The 22,925-nt window shown below is 39.6% G+C and overlaps 1 protein-coding gene across 1 annotated transcript in view; it reads right to left on the bottom strand.

Annotated features, from left to right (window-relative positions):
• Positions 1-22,925, bottom strand: part of LOC6050285 (neural-cadherin) — a 103,884-nt gene that overhangs the window by 28,425 nt on the left and 52,534 nt on the right. The window contains exons 5-8 of the mRNA XM_038253578.1: positions 14,953-15,090; positions 13,931-14,168; positions 10,476-13,866; positions 10,238-10,408 (exon numbers count right to left, since the gene is read on the bottom strand). Of these exons, the coding sequence (XP_038109506.1) occupies positions 10,238-10,408; positions 10,476-13,866; positions 13,931-14,168; positions 14,953-15,090 (3,938 nt within the window). The remainder of the gene's footprint in view (positions 1-10,237; positions 10,409-10,475; positions 13,867-13,930; positions 14,169-14,952; positions 15,091-22,925) is intronic.

Genomic DNA, 22,925 nt, shown 5'->3' with positions numbered 1-22,925 from the left:
TCCTTCTTGTTTCATCCGGCCCAACCCCCTTAAACGATTAGTATTCAGGGCGTGTCCATCTTATTTGCTCTGGATCGTCCTGTCCCGTGTTTTCTGACTTTCGGGCCCGTGTTATGTAATAATTATTTGGCGATTTTTTTGTGCCTTCCTTTTTTGGTCGGTGGGCGGTGGTATTTTGGGAGTCCTAATCTGATAGCAAATCATTTCCGGGGAGCGACAGGGGTTGGGACGGAAAGCTGTTCCATTTTTTTGGTCGGTAACTTGCCTCCCAAGTGAACGACCTAATTAGTTGCCTACTGGAGTGGGACATTTTTACGACACTCTTGATTGTTTTGGTTCACCGCAAAGATGTCATTCTGGATGTGAAAACGTGACTTCTTTGCGTGTCACGTAGCACGAACAATTAGACAAAATTGGCCATAATCATCAAAATTTGGATCTACTTCAGACTACCCTTTTGCGTCAGCTATGGGAGCCGGTTCAAATTAACTTCCCAGAAAACAACTTCAACCTTCCTCGAAACAATCGGCAACCAAACAAAAAGAGCGCAATATCGGCGCGTCCTTCGCAGTAGGAGCTTTCAGGCTCGCCCCAGATTAACCCATAGAAAAGGCACCATAACAACGTCGAAAGCAATGTCCTGCCGGGGTGCGATATTGAAAACCGAGAACCTTTTTCTGTTCGATCCCAAAAAGAGGGTAGGGTACGGACCTCGGAATAAAAATTGATTGCACCGTAAGGAATGCACAGTGGGATCATAAAGCACACATCATCCGGCGGAGGAGTCACTTTCCGTGCTTTTTGCGGTCCTTGGTTTCGCGGGGGTCACCGAAGCGCGACGGTATTGCGTACATGAGCTTCGGGTGGTGAGTTCGAGGTTGAATGAAGCTTTATTGCAGAGTGTATTGTCTGAGAGCTGCCCGCTGTTTTTCCGTGGGGTTTGTTGTTCAGCGAATTCTGGCTGAGCTTGCCAGAATGGAGTTGATTGAAAAAGATGGGAAGCGTTGGAGCTATTGATTTTACGAATTGAGTTTGTTCTTTTTATTTAAATCGTTTATGACTGGCATGGATTCATTTTGCTCACTGTCCAGTTTTATGATTTTCTATTGCAAGCTGTCTAGCCATAGGATGTTACTCACATTTATTAATCACTTAAGTTGTTTTCCTATATAATACTGTTGCCAAATTTCAATCAGAACGAGGATCAGAACCATTTACAAAAAGAAACCAACTTTCAGATAGTTCCTTGAATTTATCCGGGAAATTAGATGAAAAATTCTCGTTTTCCGGATTTTTATCACCTCGGGACATTGGACGCTCTATATTGAAACATTTGAAATGTTAGATCACATTTTTTGTAGAATTATTGCTAAATCATTAATTCGTATACTCTCATTCTGACAGAACAGAACCAGAAATCGGGTAAAGTCAAATTGTTGGAAATTTTGTTCAATAAATGTTGGGCACAATTTATGATTTGGGAAACTGACAATTTACCGTAAAAATTCAATCCATACTTTAAATTTTCTAAAAATACTGAGACTATCATAATTATTCAGGATTTAAAACATTCATTTGTAATGATTTTCTAATGCATTTCTTGAAAAAAATGAGTGAGGAAATTTTATGGTCCAGCCTATGATGCCTAAAAATGTCTTTACAGATATTCTCTACAGAACCTATTTCAAATTAAATTTTTTTATATATTTTTTTAAATCTGGCTGAAAACTGTGGGTGCCTTCCATATGCCCAAAAAATCTGTTTTGCTCAGTTGTTTATGTGTATTAATTTCCAAACATACATGATTATCATCCGGTATATGAGAATTTAAAAAAAAATGTCAGATGGAGTTTTAAAAATCTATTTGACGTTTTGGACAAAGTTGTAGATATGGATGAGGACTACAACGAAAAAATGATGAACGTATAAAATTCTTTGATTATTTTTATTTTCACGTGTTATAAAGGAATTCTTACAATAAAAAATCAAATAATTACGTGAAATGTGTATAACGTTCACCGTTTTCAAATTTATCACTTTTTGATGAAACGTTTATCTTTGACATTTTCCAATGTTGGACTGGAATAAAAATCATACTATCTTATCTGAAATTATTTTTATTGAAAGTGCAGATAATTTCGCTAAATGTACAGATTTTTAACTCAAATTTTCCTTTTTTTTGTTTTCGCATAACCATATCTCAGCAATCAAAGCCCAAGCTTACAAAATTGAAAATGCATATTGTTGATAATTTTCTAAAATCTTGATTAAATTTTCCAAAGATTCTATCTGCAAAGGAAACCCATGACTCATAGGTAGTTATGAAGATTTACTCTAGAAGTTTTCAAAAATATTTCATAACACATTTTTTAAATGTGAAACTTCGAATTAATCATTGAAAAATACATAAATTATTACTATTTATTGAAGACAGTACACGTTATCAAAATTTAACTTAAGTTCTTTTTAATTGCAAAATCGATTTTGCTCTTGCAATGTTTACAATTTTTTTGGTTTTTTTTTTGAAAATCACTTTGAAAAAAACATTTCTTCGTCAGTGATTTTTGGCCCTTTCGGGAATATTCTGAAAAGATGGCAGGTTTTGTTCTCTATTGCATACAGCTGTTTAATTAAAAAAGTGTTTATTGGAAATTGATTTTTGATGACAAAAAAATAGGATTTTGGCATTAAGCAAAAAAAAAAAATACATCCATTATTTTATTAGTAGGCTTAGTGATTTTTCAAGCTCGAAATTTGCAATTTTCTCGCGACCTCAATTTAAAAACAACAAAGTTCTCGCAAATTTCGCGGAAATTCATTTTATTGAATTTCATATCCCAGCATTGTTGAACAATCTTGTCCAGCCAAAATGAGTAAAATAATTTGTTTTTTTTTGCGACATTTAGCACATTAAAAATAATTTTAAAGGTTTTCATCTCCCTATTCAAAAATCTAATTTAAAATCAATAGGCAAAAATAATGTATGTTTTTATTCAAAATGAAAAAAAAAAAACAAAAAAAGGAGTATTTTTTAACTTTTACGAGAATCATCCACCGAAATAATCAAACATCGTTTAAATTAAACAGGATTCAAATGAATATATGACTAAAATTAGTTTTTTATTTCTATCATAACTGAAAAACCTGAAAAATTCTTCAAATGGTTTATATTAATCTTTTCAATTGTAAACTACCAAAATTTATTTAAATGAAATATTGATTATGTCCACCTCCTAATAAAGAAAAATTAAAAATGAAAAAAAAAGTCCACCTCCTAATAAAGAATGCTGTTATGCCGTTGCAAATTTAAAAAATCGACATGAACTTTGAAACGTGTTTGCAACGGCCTTATTAAAAAAAAAATGATTTGAGAAAAATTATAAATTTTACGAATTTTACGCCATCCACAAATCGTTAAAAATCACTCACCCAATGTTAGTAATTAAACAAGGGTATTCACACGCTTAATTCTACAGTATTTCATAAAATTATTTTCACTCTTCTTTGAGTTTGATAAATCATTTTTTGAAAAACCGCTGCAGTTTTACACAAAAATAAAATATTACGGGTTTTCGCGGAAAAAACAAATTTCATGGATTTCACGCTGCCCGTGAAATCGTGAAATTTTGCTAACCCTTGCTTATTAGGTGTAGTCCTCATTCATACCTATAACGTTGCCCAAAGCTATCAAAAAATCCTTCAAAAGATACAGTTAAGTTTTTACATGGGTAATTCTCCGCCAACTCACACAGCAGTTGCCCCGACCCCTCTGCGATTTGCGTGAAACTTTGTCCTAAGGGGTAACTTTTATCCCTGATCACGAATCTGAGGTCCGATTTTTGATATCTCGTGACGGAGGGGCGGTACGACCCCTTCCATTTTTGAACATGCGAAAAAAGAGGTGTTTTTAAATAATTTTCAGCCTGTAACGGTGATGAGATAGAATTTTGGTGTCCAGGGGACATTAATGTAAAATTAGACGCTCGATTTGATGGCGTACTCAGAATTCCGAAAAAACGCATTTTTCATCGAAAAAAACACTTAAAAAGTTTTAAAAATTCTCCTATTTTTCGTTACTTGACTGTACAAAATTTTGGAACATGTCATTTTATGGGAAATTTAATGTACTTTTCGAATCTACATTGACCCAGAAGGTTCATTTTTTCATTTAGAACAAAATTTTTCATTTTAAAATTTCGTGTTTTTTCTAACTTTGCAGGGTTATTTTTTAGAGTGTAACAATGTTCTACAAAATTGTAGAGCAGACAATTACAAAAATTTTGATATTGAGACATAAGGGGTTTGTTTATAAACATTACGAGTTATCGCGATTTTACGAAAAAAAAAGTTTTGAAAATGTTGGTCGTCGTTGATCATGGCCGTTCATGGTCATCCGCGACAGACACGGACGACAAAACAAAGAGAAACGCAAAAAGTAACTTTTTCGAAACTTTTTTTCGTAAAATCGCGATAACTCGTGATGTTTATTAGCAAACCCCTTATGTCTATATATCAAAATTTTTGTAATTGTCTGCTCTACAACTTTGTAGAACATTGTTACACTCTAAAAAATAACCCTGCAAAATTAGAAAAAAACACGAAATTTTAAAATGAAAAATGTTGTTTTAAATGAAAAAATGACCCTTCTGGGTCAAAGTAGATTCGAAAAGTACATTAAATTTCCCATAAAATGACATGTTCCAAAATTTTTTACAGTCGAGTAACGGAAAATGAGAGAATTTTGAAAACTTTTTTAGTTTTTTTTTCGATGAAAAATACGTATTTTCGGAATTCTGAGTACGCCATCAAATCGGGCGTCCAATTTTACATAAAAGTCCCTTTGACACCAAATTTCTATCTCATCACCGTTTCAGGCTGCAAATTATTGAAAAACACCGCTTTTTTCGCATGTTCAAAAATTGAAGGGGTCGTACCGCCCCTCCGTCACGAGATATTTACAATCGGACCTCGGATTCGTGATCAGGGACAAAAGATACCCCTTAGGACAAAGTTTCACGCAAATCGAAGGGGGGTCGGGGCAACTTTGCCCGATTTCGTGTGAGTTGGTAGAAAATTACCCACATATATTTTTGTATGGACAGCTGCCAAATTTGTATGAAAAATGGTATAACTTGATGATGAAAAATTGTTACTTTGGGAATACAGAAGGTTCTTTAAAAGTTACTACCAGATTAAAAATTCAAAAAAAAAATTAGAAGCCAAAATCTTGTAGAATTGTTCATAAAATAAATTGTACCAGTTGATAAAAAATTAATAATTAATATGTGCATTTCTTGACACAAGCAATTTTTGCACTCACTCATCTGATTCTTCAAAACAAATCATAGATAACAATAATGGGCTCTTAATAATGACAAATTGCTGCCATTTCCCGTTACTCAACTGTCAAAAATCGAAGGACATGTCCTTTTATGGAAAATTTTATGTAGTTATCGAATGTGCAAAAACCCAGAGCGGTTATTTTTTCATTTAGACCAATGTTTATAAAAAATATCAAAATCCCCCGAAATCCATTTTAAATTTTCCCACCAAGCCTTCGCTACTGTTGTACATCCCACAACTCCATAAATTGCTTCGTCCCCGTCAGCAGCACCTGATAAGCAACACAAAAAGACCCCACCAAAGAGGCGTTTGTTGTTCGTGCAATAGGGATCTTCTCTCCAACAAAGGCCGCGCGCGCCCACTGGATGAAGGATCAGCCCCCCGACGATGATGATTACAGAAATGACGATGTACAACCCCCCCCCCCCTCTCCCACCAAAACCACCCTTAAGCCACATCACATCACATCACACACACAATGCGGTGGGAGTGGATTTTCCCACAATTTTTCCTTCTCTCTACTTCATGTTGTGAAGATGTGTGATCCAATGTTATGGGTGGCATTTTTTCATTTTCCACACCAGAATGGTGGGTGGGCGGTGGTGGAATGAAAATTTCGGGTGAAGCTTTAGGAGCTCCTGCCTAGACCACCGAATTACGACTCGCCTGGAGCGTGAAGGCGCGGCTTGATTCATGGCACACGGTTTGTGGTTAGTAAAAAAGAAGAGAAGAGCTATTTGAGGGAGTTTAAGGGGTGGGGACAGAAAAGAGTATAGGAGTATGAGACGAAACTCGGTAATAAAAAGTATCACCACACAGCAGAGACACACACACAAAATGAGATACAGAAAGGGGAAAAAGGATACTGTTGGGTTTTTTTTTTCGGGTCCAAGAAAGAAGACCCCAAATTGGACCAGGATGGTGGGATTAAGGTTCCGGAGATGTAAGCATGAGAAACTATAGTAATTCGCGAACATGATGCAAAAATATGTGGAACACAAATGAAAATGTATGCAGATGAGAGGGAGTGTGGGGGGAGGAAATATGCATAATGAGAGTACGATGAAAATTTGGAGCAAAACGATTCGTTGGTCGGTCTTTGTCGTAGAAAGAAGAAAAAAAGGTTTTAGTCCCAGTCGAGCGTAACTTTGCAATCATCGCAATGCAACGGAGCGATTCCGGTTCGAAAAACATGGAATTCAATCCGAAAACATCCGGATTAAGTGAAGTGGAGCTGGCATGACGGCGAGTCCCCTGGCCGGAGACCACAATGCGACCATTAGTCACCGGAATTCCGGACGGGAATTGCAAAACTGCTGGTGCCGGGTTAGACTGGTTCAAGTGGGTTGGAATCAAAACTATTCAAATGTGCACTAATAAAAGGTGGCTTAATTTGCGAAAGTACCGCAAATGAGCATATCATCAACAAATGTGTCCAAATTACAGAATAAATTCATTTAATTGGGCACAAAATTAACTTTTTTAAAATGATGCAGAAATGCAGAAAACAAATAAAAAATTAAAAAAGTTCATTTTATTAACACCAATGAATGCTGAAGAGATAAAAGTGAAGAAAAAAAAACAAAATAAATGGACACAAAATTAAATTGTGAGGTCAAACAAAAAATAAACCTGCACAAATATTTTTTGAAGCAAAAGAGCACATATTATGAAAATGGGCACAACATGTATTTGTAAATTGAAATGCTACAATGAATAATTGCAAATTGCATTGGTTTGCAAAAACTAATTGATAACAGACAAAAGTGAAACAATTCAAAATAATTGGACACAAAAGCATTTTATGAGCACAACTTAAAAAAGCACAAATTAAGTTCGATGTAAAAACATTTTTTTAAGAAATGGGCACAAAATGTATTTGTTAATGCAAATGGATGATATGGGCCCAAAAAAGGCACATAATTATTTTAAATGTAATGAAGAAGCGAAAATGGATTTGAAAAATTAATTGCACAAATTAGGGACCGAAAAATTATATTAAAAAACATCAAATTAATGAGCTTCGTATGAACTAATGAGCACCATTTTCAAAAATCAGTTCAAATTGAGTTTAAAGTGATTGAGCACTTATTAAGGAAATGGGCAAAACATATATTTGTAAATGTAAACTGATGAAATGGGCACAGAAAAGCACATATTTGTTTGATGCAATAGCCCAAAATGAATTTAAGAGCACAACTTTTTAAAAATAGCACTCATTTAGTTTGAATGTGCTCTACACTTTTAAGAACTAAGAAAAGGGCACAAAATGTACTTGATAGCTCCATCTTGAAGAAATAAATTCCACAAACAAATGGATGGGCACAAAATGTAAAGTGACCACCGATATTACAAATGTGCAAAAAATGTAAAAAACAAATTTTTATATCTCACCAAAAAATTTAAATAAAAATTATCATATAATAAGAAAATTACAATAAATATAACAAATTAAATGATCTAAATTATTCACAATATAAGTTCAATACATAACAAATCAAGAGCATCAAATAAAAACAAAATAGCCCATGGGCACTTGATATACAATACATGGGCACTTGATTTACACAGGGGCACAACTTGAAAACTAAGGGCACAAATTCAATTGCTTGATTGAAAATCATCCGAAATATTATAGCAGGCTCAAATTTTAGAAATCGGCACCTTATGTTAAACTGAAAGTTAGGTGAAGAATTTAGATTTGATGAAATGAGTACAAAAACTTGAAGTGGGCACAAATTGCAGAAACGAGTACCATTTGAAAAATAAATGAGAATTAATAATTATGAGCTATATTGAGCTCGAAAAAATAAAAAAAAATAAAACATTAGAAAAAATATTGGCACATAAAGAACAAGTGACACATTGTAGAAATAAGTTATTTAAAAAAAATGTAAATACAAATTGAAGAAACAAGCGCTTACTAAACAGTCAACACAAAATAAAGAATGTACAATTTGTAAAAATAAGCACCAAATGAAAATGTTTATACAAATTGATGAAACGAACACTAACTTTATGGGCACTTAACAAACATGTGGGCACACATTATAGAAGCATAAATTTGATTGCAAATTAAAGATTTGAGCACTTACTAAATGGGCACTAACATTTCGATAAGCACAATTGGTACAAATTGAAGAAATTACCACAAACTTAATGGGCACTTGCTAAATGGGCATCAAAAATGGACGGAAGTACAATTAGTATAAACCAGCATCAAATGCAAGAGTGAATACAAATTGATGGAATGAACACTAAATTTTTGGGCACTTAAAGGACAAGTGGGCACAACTGGTAAAAAAAAACCTCCAAATGAAACAGTGAACACAATTCGCAGAAATCAACTTAAACTAAAAGGGCACCTAACGAACAAGTCAGCACACAGTGAGAAATAAGCTCTGTTTGCAAAAATGTTAATACAAATTAAAGAATTGAGCTCAATTTGTGTAAATGAGCACCAAGTTATAATTCAAAATAAAATTTGAGCACGTCCTTAATGGGCAATACAATTTAAGTAAGCACAATTAGTTAAAATGAGCACCTACGGCAAGAGTGAATAAAAATTGAAGAAATTACCAAAAACTTGAACTTGACAACAAGAGTGAACAAAAGTTGAAGAAATTAAAACCAACTAAATGGGCACTCACAAATAAGTGAGCACAAACAGTAGAAATGAGCCTTTTTTTGCAAAAAATGTAAATACAAATTGATGAATTGAGCTCAATTGGTATATTTTTTTTGGTATAAATGAGCACAAAATTATAATACAAAATGAAAACTGAGCACGTCCTAAATTGGCAATATAACTGAAGTAAGCACAATTAGTGAAAATGAGCACCTACGGCAAGAGTGAATAAAAAAATGAAGAAATTACCACAAATTTAATGGGCACTTAACAACAAGAGTGAACCAAAATTGAAACAAACTGAATGGCCACTTAAAAATAAGTGGGCACAAATATTCGAAATGATCAATTTTTGCAAAAAAAATGTGAATGAATATTGAAAAATTCAAGTAAGCACTATCTGACTAATGAGCTCCCGTGCAAAATTGAATAAAAATTGAAGTAATGAATTCCAACTAAATGGGCACAAAGTTAAAACGATAGAATGGATTGAACCAGCCTGCCCACCATGACAACATTAGAAAATTAGAGTGCGAAGCCAAATTTATCGTTCTCCCAGGAACCGGTTCAGGACTTTGTCCAACTCTCACATCCCAAGCACTAAGCCAAAACTGAGTGCCGGGAGCGCCGCAAGTGCCCAGGACGACGAGCATGTGTGTGCCATCCCCCCATATATCACAAAATTTATGAGTGGCTATATTTTTATTAAGCGCTTTGATGATGAGTTATGGCTCCCGTCGTCGCAAATCACACCGGCCGGGCGCAGAGGACAATCAAAGTTATGTAGTCGGCGAAATTCCGATGACGTCGGCCGGATTTAGTCCTGCCGGACTAGACGGGGAGGTTTGAGGAATAAAAATATGATGAGATTTGTGACTTGGCTGGAATGCCTAGCCGCCGTGCATTGTTGATGATATCCGGCGCTGTCTTGTTGATTTTTTTTTGTCGGTCCCCGATAGTCGTTTATAGTTTATGACCATGTGTGGGCGGCTTGTTTTCGTTCCGGAAGGCCGGATCGTGTCGTCATTTTGTCAGAGGTTTTTGGTGGAGTCAGTCAGTTTCGGGGGTTGTCCTAGTCGTGGATGAATAATAAACCAAAGCTGACACACAAACATGATGTGGTGGGGGGTGAAGTCACGTGAAGGAGGTTATGTTCATGGTGATGAGTTGTGCGATGATGGCTGATTTATGAGAGATGACGATGGTTCAAGTGTGACGGACTTTTTTTTTGTTTTGTTCATGGGGTTTAAGCTTCAAAATACTTACGTGCACTCGTACTCGTTCCACAGGTCCACACACTCGAATGGATCGGGACAGATGACGTTGGCGCACGGCTTGTTGGACGGACAGTTGCGCTCCAGGTTCCGCGCCATAGTGGCCTGGCCCCACTGGGTGCCGTTCATGGCCGGTGGCAGGGGCAAGTGTTTGCCCTCGAGTCTGGTCGTAAAAAAGAAGCGAGAAACGGGTTAGCGCCCAAAGTTACGATGTTTTCGCGACAACTTACCTAATATCATCCAAACAGCTCTTCTGATAGTCGGCGTAAACCTCGAACGTTCGCACGCCCGTGTACTCCGCCTTACCGCCCGCGTAGACGCCCTCCTGCTTGTCCACCAGCAGCCACTGGTGTCCGTCGAAGGTGAACGTCTCGTTGTACCGACGACCCTCACCACCATCAAGCTCCAGCGTAGCGGCCGACCCGTGTCGGTTGACCCGCACCACGTGCCACTGCCCATCATCAACTCCGATCGCGTTCAGCCAAATGTCCCGCTCTTCCGTGCGCAGCGAGTTCAGATTGTACCGGAACCGTAACCGTGCGTCCTTAATCTCCAGGATTCCGTACTCCCGGTTGTGTTGATCGCTCACTCGGAACAGTTCTCCGTGCTGCTCGCGTGTCCTGAACCTCAGCTGAATCTGCGTGCTGAACCGATCCGGCTCGAAGCTCAGCGCGTACTTGACGTAGGACTGCTGCTTGAACGTGGTTGGGATCGTTGGGATGTTACATGCTGGTCCCGTCCAGCCCGGTCGGCACTGACACCGTGCCTCCGTGAAGCTTCCCACGCAGTTTCCGTGCTCCCAGCAGCGCGAAGTCTGCTCACTCTGGCTGCACACCTCTTCCGTCTGGGGACAACCGGCAACGCTGTTCCTCGACAGTCCTGGATGGGCCAAATCGTACAGCTTGCTGTTGTGCACCAGGTTTTTGATGCAACCGTCGAAGCCCTTGCCCATCGGCATGTAGTTCCATCGGTAGTGTGTCGGATCAAACTGTTCCCGGTAGAATCCACCGATCTGCAGCGGTGCGTTCACGTTCAAGTACTCGTTGAACGGTGGGATTGTTCCCCGCGCTTGGCAAGTCGAATCGTCAAATTCCGGAGGTGATCCGTCTTCGTTTTCGTTGACCTCCGCCGATTTGCAGTAGTCCACAACCATCCGGACGTTCTCCGTGTCCCAGAAGATGTCCAACCGATGCCACTCGCCATCGTCCAGGCTTTTCTTCGTTTTGACCCGCAGCTCCAGCGTGCCGGAGCCAAAGTCAATCAGCAGTCTTGGGTAACCTCTCTCCAACTCGACGGAAATAAAGTCCGACACCAGCAGCTCGTCCCGCTCCGGAGGCACGATCGGTCCGTTATACAACAGCAGACCATCGGACTTCCTCGTGATGAACTCAAAGCTCAAATGGCTATCGTCGCACATGTCCAGCGGTGGATACCACGCCCAACCGTTACCGCGGAAGCTTCGCGTCGTCTGTTGACACCGTGGCCCAGTATATCCGGTTGGACACGAACACGACAGTCCGTACCTCGTCTCCATGCAGCGTCCTCCGTTGAAGCACGGTGACGATCGACACGACTCCGCCTTGCTAAAGTTCCTCGCTCCGCACGTACACTCCGCCAACACATCCACCCGAACTCCCACTAGCGAAGTCTTGTTCGCGTTCACCATGTACGGCAGCGAACTTATGTCCAGCGTGTTCGTACACGATCCCTCGCACATCTGATTCTCGTACAAACACTCGTCAATGCCAACCATCGTAATGTTCACCCCAACATCCTTCTCGATCTCCTCCCGGTGCATCAGCACGATTCCGTTCAGCCTCACCGGCTTGTAGTACGGCGATCCGTGCGCCGAGAACCTCACGTCCGTTAGCGGGGGGTGCTTCCGTCTCAGCTGCACGCTGAACACATCAACGTTCTCACGATCCGTGTTCAGCAGATCCGCCAGCTTGTCCTTGAACCGATCCAGCTTGCTCCGCGACAGGCTCTGCGTTCGGTAGTTCCACACCCGAATAAAGTCCTCGTCCGTAATGCCCGCTATCCGAATCGACCCACTGTTGGTGACCGCGTCGTGTGGAATCTCCCGCACCGTGACCGTCACGTTCGCCTGCACGTCCGACTGCGTGTGCTTCCGATCGTACACCTTGAACCTCAGGTGATACCTGCCGTCCTTTGTTCCCGTTCGCATCGTTATCATACCGTTGTCCTCGTCCAGCTTGAACCGCGGGTGCTCGTGGTTCGTCTCCCAGTGGAACTTCTTGTCGGGCAGATCCCAATCGTCCAGATCGTACACGTACACCCGTCCTATCTGCGTGTCCGGCGCCTGACCCAAGTAGTTGTACACAAAGATCTCCTTCGAGCCGGGTTGCATTTTATTGTCATTCACATCTCCTATCACTACGGTAAGTGTACTCGTGCCCGTCATGGCCGGATTTCCGTGATCTTTGATTACGATCGGAATCAGGTACTCTTTCTGTTGTTCGCGATCGAACGATCGCAGCGAAGACACGATCGCCATTCCGTCACCGTTGGCACCCTTCTGGTCCTGTTCGACTTTGAACGACGCTCGGATGATGTCGTCCGCTCCGGGGTCCAGTCGGAACTGGAACGGTGGTCCGTTGCTCTTTGAACGATCGTCATCGTCGGTGGCGAGGATCTCCACGACCTTACGTGGTGGCACATGTTCCGGCAGTACCGGTCGGTAATCCTTAAGGAACTTGGGCGGATTGTCGTTGATGTCCTGCACGATCACGGTCAGCGTCGCGGTTGCGGTTTTCGGTGGGATTCCGTCATCGATCGCCAGGATCTTGACCTGGTGACGAGGCGTCACTTCGCGATCGAGTTGTCGCTGGATCGTCACAGTTCCTTCCTGGTTGATCGAGAATTGTCGCTGCCGATCGGACGATCGGTCGATCGCGTACGATACCTTGCTCTTACCGCCCTGATCTGGGTCGGTAGCCTTGAACGTCTCCAACGTCTTACCAACGTCAGCGTTTTCGTACACTGATACTTCAATGTTCGGTCGCTCAAACTGTGGTTTGTTGTCGTTAATGTCACGCAGTTTAACCACAACCCACGAGTAAGCCACGTGATACTTGTCATTGTCATTGTCTTCGCCCTTGTCGTTCACCTGGATGCGGAACCGGAACCCGTTGCTCTGCAACTGATCCTCGTAGTCCAGCGGCTGAACGATCTTCAAACTGCCCGTTCCGTCGTTGTTCCTCACCATGGTGAACTTGTCCGCACCATACCCACTGTTATCAATAACCTTGTACTGGAACTTGTTCGTCTCATCCTCATCGTGCACCGTCACCGTCAGGATCGGCATCTCCGGCAGGTTCGTCCCGTCCGTCTCGTCCACCTCCGTAAACCACTCGTCCTTGGTAAACTGCGGCGGCATATCGTTTATATCCTTGACGCGTATAGAGGCCGTCCCGGTCCCTTTGAGCCCCCCTCCATCCATCGCCACGACCTGTATAGAGTAGTCCGGGGTGCGCTCGCGATCCAGACAGCACACGGCCGTCTTGATCACACCGGTGTCCGCCTCGATCTCGAAGATCGGCGAGCCCGTCTCCTCTTCGATCACGTTCTTCTCGATCGAGTAGATCAGCTTCGCGTTCGTACCTGCGTTCAAATCCCCAGCGTTAAAAACCTCATTCAGAAGCCCAACTCGCCCAAATCTACTCACCCTCATTCGGATCGTCGTAGTCCACCGCGGTCATGGTCATCACCACCATGCCGGCGGTTCCATTCTCCGTCACGTTGCCAAAGTACACACCCTGGGGGAAGATTGGCGCGTTGTCGTTGATGTCCTTCAGGTTGACCTGCACGTCGGCGTACCCGACCAGTCCTTCGCCGCCCTCGTCCTGGGCGAACACGGTGAAGCGCCACTGGGGCCGACCGTTGGGTTGATCGCGATCGAGGGGCTGTGGAGATTTGATTGGGGGATTAGAAGGTATTCGTTGTAAAACAATTCTATGGTGGGAATTTTTAGAATAAATCACAATTTAAAATGATTGAAGATGATGTCAGTCATCGACGCTGTAATCGAGAGAATTGTATTTTAGAGCATTTTACGCAATACACAGAAAAAATATGTGTTGGATAATTCCATAGCATTTAACTTGATATTTAGGATTTTTTTACAGGCAGTAAATGTACTCAAATTCAATTCTGTCCATTTGAGCGTATTCAGGGAGCCTAAATGTTTCATACAACATTTCAACTCGTTTACTGGCATCAACTTGAAAAATGTTGATTGATGTATTAAAATATATCAAAATTTAAGATAAGGATAATAATTTTGTTCATTTTTTCAGAATTAAGCTTATCAAAATACTTTTAAAAAAATGTTGAATAGTTTCGTTTGAATCATTAATAAAACTTGTGCAATTATTTACAACTCTGTTCTCACTTCCTCCCGTTAAAGCGGTTAAGGAAAACAAGATTAACTTTCATCATTCCGGGATGCGAGCACCCAGGCATCAATGTCTAGGCAGCGAAGGCAACGCCATCATTTTTGCCTCCCACGCGTTCCCAGGGAAATGCTACGCGCATCAACCGGAAGAAAAACACGGCCTCGCCCAGATAAATTGCATAAGTTTCTTGATTTACGAGAAGAGATCAGAAGCCATCATCTCGAGAGAGGTAGATTGCTTGCGAAGCAAAAAACAAACAAGGTGAAAATTTTGCAAATATTGACTATTTTACCTTGAGCACGAAGATCTCGCCGGTGGTCCGGTTGATGTCGAACTTGCTGTTGGCCGGGTTGTCCGGGTCGATACCCTGCCCGGTGAGGAAGTACACGATGTTCTGGGGCCGATCCTTATCGCCGTCAGTGGCAGTCACCTGTTTTGGGTTGAATTAAGGGGGGTCCCGTGGCATGTGTGTGGAAAAGGTAGAAAAGTAAAGATAAAATTTAATTAATATCCTCAGGTTGATGGTGGAAGACGTGTGTGCGACTAGGTTAAACGATTAGGTCAAAAAGCATTCCAAGGAGGAGGAGGAGGAGGAGGATGGGGAGATTAGGGCAAACGGTTTAGTGGCAGGATTTTGGGGGAAATAAATTAATCTTGTAATTAAATTGCTTGACTGGTAACACACTGGCAAACCTACAGGCTGAGCTTGGAGTTCAGGAACTCTCACACTCGCACTCCGTTACCATGAACAGTAGATTGATGGCATGCATTAGTCAAACACACACGTGAGTCAGGTTGGATTAAGGGAGATTAGGAAGTTAGTGTCACATGCACACCAAAAGGGTTAGCTAACGTGCAAGCTTGGGTTGGGAACGGGGCTAAGTAGGCGAAATTTTGACAAATTGAAACACGTGCTAGGTGGAAAATTGTTTTTTGGAGGAATGATTTGCTAAAGGGCTGAAAAGATAAATTATCCCGACGAAAGGTGTGACGGATGTTTTGACTAGAGAGCTACCTTAAAATTTTAGTAAATTTCCTCAAGAGCCATTAGGAATGGTAAAGTGTCAATAATAAACTAAAATAATAATTAGGAAAGTGTTAGGAACTTCTTACTTATTTGCGAAAAACATTTTATTTAAGTTCTTATGTTTAATTCACTTATTAAAATTTATTCTTTTTAAATCTGCTGATCTCCCAAGTAACATTTGAGGCTTTATCAAAGCTGTCACAGTCGCTTTAAAACTTATCAGCCAAAACCAACATTAAAATCACTTAGTCATAACAGCCTCACCGGAACCTCTATAAACCACTCTTAAACTCCAAAAGGACCTCCGAAAATGGTTGTTACGGCCTGTTTTTGTAACCTACATTGGAGTTCAAGGCTTTATAATTGAATACTATCAACAGGTTTTATTGTGGCAACAAATCTTCGTCTTGCCAAATGATATAAAGGAGATGTTTTGCAAAAATGGCGATGATGAAATAATTTATTTTGAAGGTAATTATGATTATTTGAAATATTAGTTCTCGCAGTTGAAAACACGCGTTTAGCGTCATATTTATTCGTTAAATGCTCTTTAGGAGCTTTTGGTTTCAAGTAAGCTTTTTTCATGCCTAATGGCACTCGACAGCTAAAACACCCTTGGTTTTAAAGAAGCATGCGATAAAACCATTTGGCATGGAATTTACATAGGGTTTTAAAAACAGTATTAAAACTTTCATAAAACCTTATTGAATGCCATTTGGCTTTAAGTGTGACAAGGTTTAAAGTTTGAGGCATAAAACCTTGTTAGAACCTTTTGATTAGCTCTTGAGGTGGAAGCCCAAATAAAACTATAAAGCTTTTTGGATGCTACTATAAAACATCAATAAAACTAGGTGAAGGCCAGTTGGTTTGTTTATTCAATAATAGGAACTTTAAATTTATATTTCAATTTAAAAAACATTTCCAAAACATAAATTAGGTAAATTTGATTCGTTTAGTGATTTTTTATGCGTAAAAAAGTCAATGCTTTATCTTTCTACAATTTCCAACTTTTTACAGATCAAGTATCAAAAGATTTAAAAAAAACTAACTTTTATTCAATTCAATTCAATTCGGTTTTATTGGTGAATAATCAAGATACAATGAGTTATTTTGAAGTGCATAACAGAGTTTTGGAGTTACAGCTGTGTGTTGCATCATAATCCATTTAGGAACAATTATTTCTTTAACTAAGGCACTAGCAAGAGTAAGAAAAAACTATTAAAAAAACTTACAGAAAAACTAACTTTTATGTTAGTCAAGTTTCTGGAGTTATAAAAAATGCATCAAAAAATCAAATTTTTTTATAAGTTCGGATTATTTCTGGATTTACAAAATATTCATGTTTTAAAAAGACAAGATTCGGTATTATTAGGAAAAAATTTAGTCAACAACTTATATTTGATAAAATTGATTGAAAATATTTTTAATAAAACTTTATTAGATTATCAGAAGTTTCTTTGATACTTTGAAAAGTTGAAAGTGAAAACGGCTCAAGAAAAGGGTATTTTTCACTAAAATTATGAAATTCACGGATACCTACACTTCTGTATTCATTGATTAAATTATTTTAAAATTTAAAAATCGAAATTTTTAAAATTAAATATTTGTGGATATGAAGATTTCAAAATTTAAACATTTGAAGATTTGAAGAATTGAAGATTTGAAGATTTGAAGATTTGAAGATTTGAAGATTTGAAGATTTGAAGATTTGAAGATTTGAAGATTTGAAGATTTGAAGATTTGAAGATTTGAAGATTTGAAGATTTGAAGATTTGAAGATTTGAAGATTTGAAGATTTGAAGATTTGAAGATTTGAAGATTTGAAGATTTGAAGATTTGAAGATTTGAAGATTTGAAGATTTGAAGATTTGAAGATTTGAAGATTTGAAGATTTGAAGATTTGAAGATTTGAAGATTTGAAGATTTGAAGATTTGAAGATTTGAAGATTTGAAGATTTGAAGATTTGAAGATTTGAAGATTTGAAGATTTGAAGATTTGAAGATTTGAAGATTTGAAAATTTGAAGATTTGAAGATTTGAAGATTTGAAGATTTGAAGATTTGAAGATTTGAAGATTTGAAGATTTGAAGATTTGAAGATTTGAAGATTTGAAGATTTGAAGATTTGAAGATTTGAAGATTTGAAGATTTGAAGATTTGAAGATTTGAAGATTTGAAGATTTGAAGATTTAAAGATTTGAAGATTTGAAGATTTGAAGATTTGAAGATTGGAAGATTTGAAGATTTGAAGATTTGAAGATTGGAAGATTTGAAAATTTGAAGATTTTGAATATTTTGATGATTTTGAAGATTTGAAAGATTTGGAAGATTTGGAAGATTTGGAAGATTTTGAATATTTTGATGATTTTGAAGATTTGGAAGATTTGGAAGATTTGGAAGATTTGGAAGAAATAGAAGATTTTAAAAGTTTTGAAGATTTTGAAGATATTGAAGATTTTGAAGATTTTGAAGATTTTGAAGATTTTGAAGATATGGAAGATTTTGAAGATTTTGAAGATTTTGAAGATTTTGAAGATTTTGAAGATTTTGAAGATTTTGAAGATTTTGAAGATTTTGAAGATTTTGAAGATTTTGAAGATTTTGAAGATTTTGAAGATTTTGAAGATATGGAAGATTTTGAAGATTTTGAAGATTTTGAAGATTTTGAAGATTTTGAAGATTTTGAAGATTTTGAAGATTTTGAAGATTTTGAAGATTTTGAATTTTTTTTTTTGAATTAAATATACTTTATTGAATCTTTCTTATAATAATTACATTTGGTTTACATAATAAGTGGTCAGCTGTGGCTCTTCAGCTTTAGTTTGCTTTTCGTGATTTAAACACTGTTCATATTCATAACTTTAAAAGTATATGATTTATCATTTTTGTAACACTAGGTACAATGAAGAAAAAAATTAAGAAAACATAACCTAACCTAAAACTAACTTAATCTTACCATAAACTAAACCAATCCTTGAATCAAGGGGTATTCAGATATAGCACATTTTTCCCTGAATTTCAAACATTTTTCTTGAATCTTCTGATCCAACATTTTTACTTCTGCTAATTCATGAACCTCACTTGATCTTGTCCAGCCAGGAACATTCAAAACCATTTTGAGTACCTTGTTTTGGACACGCTGGAGCTTCAATTTATGAGTTCTAGCGCAACACTCCCAAACAGGTACTGCATACTCAATAACGGGGTAAATTATTTGTTTGTAAACTGCTAGCTTATTTTTCAAAGATAACTTTGATTTTCTGTTAATTAAAGGATACAAACACCTGATGAGAATGCTGCACTTGTTCAATATTTTATCTACATGCTGTCGAAACAATAGTTTCGAGTCAAGTATGAGACCTAAATATACAACTTCCTTTGACCAGGGTATTGAAACATCATTCATTTTAATCAAAACATCATCCTTTGGGACAAATCGGGCCGATTTGGAAAGTGGAAAAATGATGGTTTGAGTTTTGGCTGCATTTATGCGAATTTTCCAGTCGCCAAAGTATTCGGAAAGAACGTCAAGACCCTTCTGAAGACGGCCAACTAAATATCTGGTTATTTTACCCTTATAAATAACGGCAGTGTCATCAGCAAAAAGTGACAACACACCATTACCAGGAAGAGTAGGCAAATCAGATGTAAAAATATTGTACAGAAGTGGGCCAAGAATACTTCCTTGGGGAACCCCAGCATCAATGTTGAATAATCCAGAAGCAATCCCATTCAGAAAAACCCTGAACGATCTCTCCGAAAGATAGTGCTGGATAATTTTGATAAGATACATTGGAAAACCGTATAAATACAGTTTATGTATCAAACCATCATGCCAAACATTGTCAAAAGCCTTCTCAACATCCAACAAAGCCATAGCAGTTGATTTAGACTCAAGCTTGTTCTGCTTGATGATTTTAGTTACTCTCGTAAGCTGATGAGCAGTATTATGCCCTTTCGGAAGCCAAACTGCTCATTCAAAATTATATTATTATCGTTGGTAAAATCCAAAAGCCTTGAATAGATGACCTTCTCAAAGAGTTTGGACAGACTACTCAAAAGACTAATGGGACGATAACTTGTTGGCGATGTTGGATCTTTTGAGGCTTCAAAATTGGTATGACTTTGCCCAGCTTCCAATTGGTGGGGAAGTAACCAAGTTGCAAACATTTATTGAAAATATTGGCTAGATGTTGAAAGAACTGATCACTCTGTTTTTCAACACTAGATTAAAATGTTATCAAAGCCTGGAGCTTTCATATTTTTCATTTGTTTAACTGCAACTTTGACTTCCTCACCAGAAACATGGGAATCTGCAGGAAATTCAAAGGTAGAGTCATTGATTGTTGAAATACTATTGGCAACTGATGTTTCTTTACGGCTGGTCATGGAAGCGCCAAGATTATGAGAACTAACAAAATGAAGCCCAAGTGCATTTGCCTTTTCCTCGGATGTAATCAAAGGAGAATCCTCAACAATAAGAGGAGGAATAGGCTTTGGTTTGTTTTTAAGAACTTTTGAAAGTTTCCAAAATGGTTTTGAATAATTCCCAAGCTGGCTTACATGTTTTGAAAATTCTTGATTTCTGATATTGTCAAGTCGGTCTTGTATGATTTTGTTCAAATTGTTAACTGAAATCTTTTGTCATAGTCCCCAGTCCGTTGATATTGTCTCCTATAAACATTCCTAAGTCTAATCAAGTGTTTAGTATCTACGTCAATATCAGTTACCTTAAAATTAACAGGAACCTCCCGAACGTTGGCAGCCTCTGCTTGGTTGATAGCCTGCTGGATCACCTCCAGCGAACGATCAATATCGGCAGAAGTTTCCGGGTGTTGATCATAGTCGATGTTGCTGTCGACCACTTGCTGAAACTGCTGCCAGTCAACGTTGTGGTAATCTTTCCGGGTTGGTTGCCGCTGCGGAGTAACGGAAGCTCCAACCTCCACAACCACCGGATAGTGATCAGAACTCAACTCTTCAAACACCTCAGGATGAGCCACGTTCTCAGCCATATTGGTAATGAAGAAATCGATGATTGAGTGATTCCCAGACCGAGCCACCCTCGTTGGACGATCCGGACTCACAACGTTGTAGTATCCGTTTTGCAGATCGTTGTGCAGAATCACTCCGTTCCGATTCCTCCTGCTGTTGCCCCAAACTTCATGCTTCGCGTTGAGGTCACCAGCGATGATGTACTTTGCGCTCCGCCGTGTCAGCTTCTGGATATCGCCCTTCAGTTTTGCTGCTGAACCATCTCTGGCATTCACCTGACGTGGGCAGTATGCAGCAATGAAGAGTACTGGGCCAACCGAAGTGGGAATTTCCACTCCAACGGCCTCGATGATGTCCAGCTTAAAGTGTGGCAGCCGGCGTGGCTTGAGATCACGATGAACAGCGACAAGCACACCTCCTCCTCCAGAGGTGGTCCTGTCGAGCTGCGTCGCGATCTTGTAGTTTTGCAGATAAACTTTTTCACCGGGCTTCAGATGAGTTTCCGTGATGGCAGCTACGTCGATCTCCTTCTCGCGAAGAAAATCCACCAGCTCTAAGTTCTTCCTCCTAATGGAGCAAGCGTTCCAATTCAGCAGCTTGAGGGACCTACGATCCATACTGGATGACGAACGAGGTCAGCACTTCAATCTGCTGGGTCTTGGTTTTGCATCCACGCAGTGCAGCGGACATCTGTTTGAAAATATTGAGGAGTTCGGTTGAGGTGTAAAGATCATTACCATTTTCCTCAACTGCTGGTTCTTGGGTTGGTCTTGGCTCCTGGCTGAAGCCCGGTGGTGGCGGTCTCGGCTCCTGGCTGGAACCCGGCCGTGGATGATTCATCTCAGCTCTCTTCCTGGGATCCAACGGCAACGGTGCCAAGTTCGGGACCTGGCGTCGCGGTTGAAGAGGTGGAAAATTTTGCTCCACCAGGGCTGGAGGAGTTCTACGACGCTGAGGCTGATTCTTCGTCGATGCTTGCTGCCGAATTTTCACGAACTCAGCTCTCTTGGGGCACTTTCGGTCGGTTGACGAATGCTCACCGTTGCAGTTGAGGCACTTCACCAGCGAATCTTGGATGCACTGGGATGTGATGTGCGCATCGGTACCACATTTGGCGCAACGACGCTTCAGGTGGCAGTTCTTACCTCCGTGCCCGAAGCCCAGGCAGTTGAAGCATTGTGTGACGTCACGATGCACTGGTCGGTATCGCTCCCACGACACGATAATGTTGAAAACCGCTCGGATTGCCTTCAGCTCAGGAAGCGTCGTCGATCCCTTAGCCAAATGCAGCAGGTAGAGCTGGTCACGGTACTTGATGTCTTTGTTGCGTCGGCTCATTTTGTGCACGGCCAACACATCCAGTTTCAAAACTTTTAGCTCGGCAGCTAATTCCTCCACTGGCATGTCGTACAGACCTCTGACGACGATTTTGTACGGCTTATCCATGACGACATCATGGGTAAAGTACTCCGCCTCGTTTTCGGTCAAGTAATCCTTGACCAGTTGATAGTGCTGCCTGGATTGCACCAGCACCTTAAATCCGTCCTGACACAGACGAATGTTGCCTTGGACTTTCCCAGACTTGATGAGTTCAACCAGCCCCGCACGAAAGTCGATCGTTGCTGCTGATTGCCTCACATAAAAAGGAGGCAGTTTCTCCTTTCGCTGTTTCACTTCATTCTCCTTTGCTTCCGCTACCTGGTCCTCGTCAGGCAGTCCAGCAAACTTGTTGTTCTTCAAAAGCTGCTCCTCGTGCGATGAAGAGTTCTCCTCCTCCTCATCCATCGGTACAGTACCGTCGCTCTTTTTCGTCTTTTTGCTGTTCGATGTCACTTCCAAAAGCACCTTCCTTTTGGAAATTCCCGGTTTTTGGCCATCAGTTGAGGCCTCAACCTTCCTTTTGGAAATTCCCACTTTTTTGCCTGCTTGAGCCGCAGGTAGGGCAATATTGCCGGCGTTTTGCGCCGGGACGCGACGAGTCATGTTGATTCAGACAACCTTCACCAACGAATGCTCGGATAACAATGAGAAGATTTTGAAGATTTTGAAGATTTAGAAGATTTTAAACATTTTGAAGATTATAAAGATTTTTAACATTTTGGAGATTTTGACGATTTTAAAGATTTTGAAGATTGTGAAGATTGTGAAGATTTTGAAGAATTTGAAGAATTTGAAAAATTTGAACAATTTGAAGAATTTGAAAAATTTGTACAATTTGAAGAATTTGAAGAATTTGAAGAATTT

Source organism: Culex quinquefasciatus, chromosome 2 (assembly GCF_015732765.1).
Source record: "Culex quinquefasciatus strain JHB chromosome 2, VPISU_Cqui_1.0_pri_paternal, whole genome shotgun sequence".
Classification (NCBI taxonomy): Eukaryota; Metazoa; Arthropoda; class Insecta; order Diptera; family Culicidae; genus Culex; species Culex quinquefasciatus.
The sequence above is the reverse complement of the archived record's forward strand: the minus strand, read 5'-3'. Positions and strand labels throughout refer to the sequence as shown.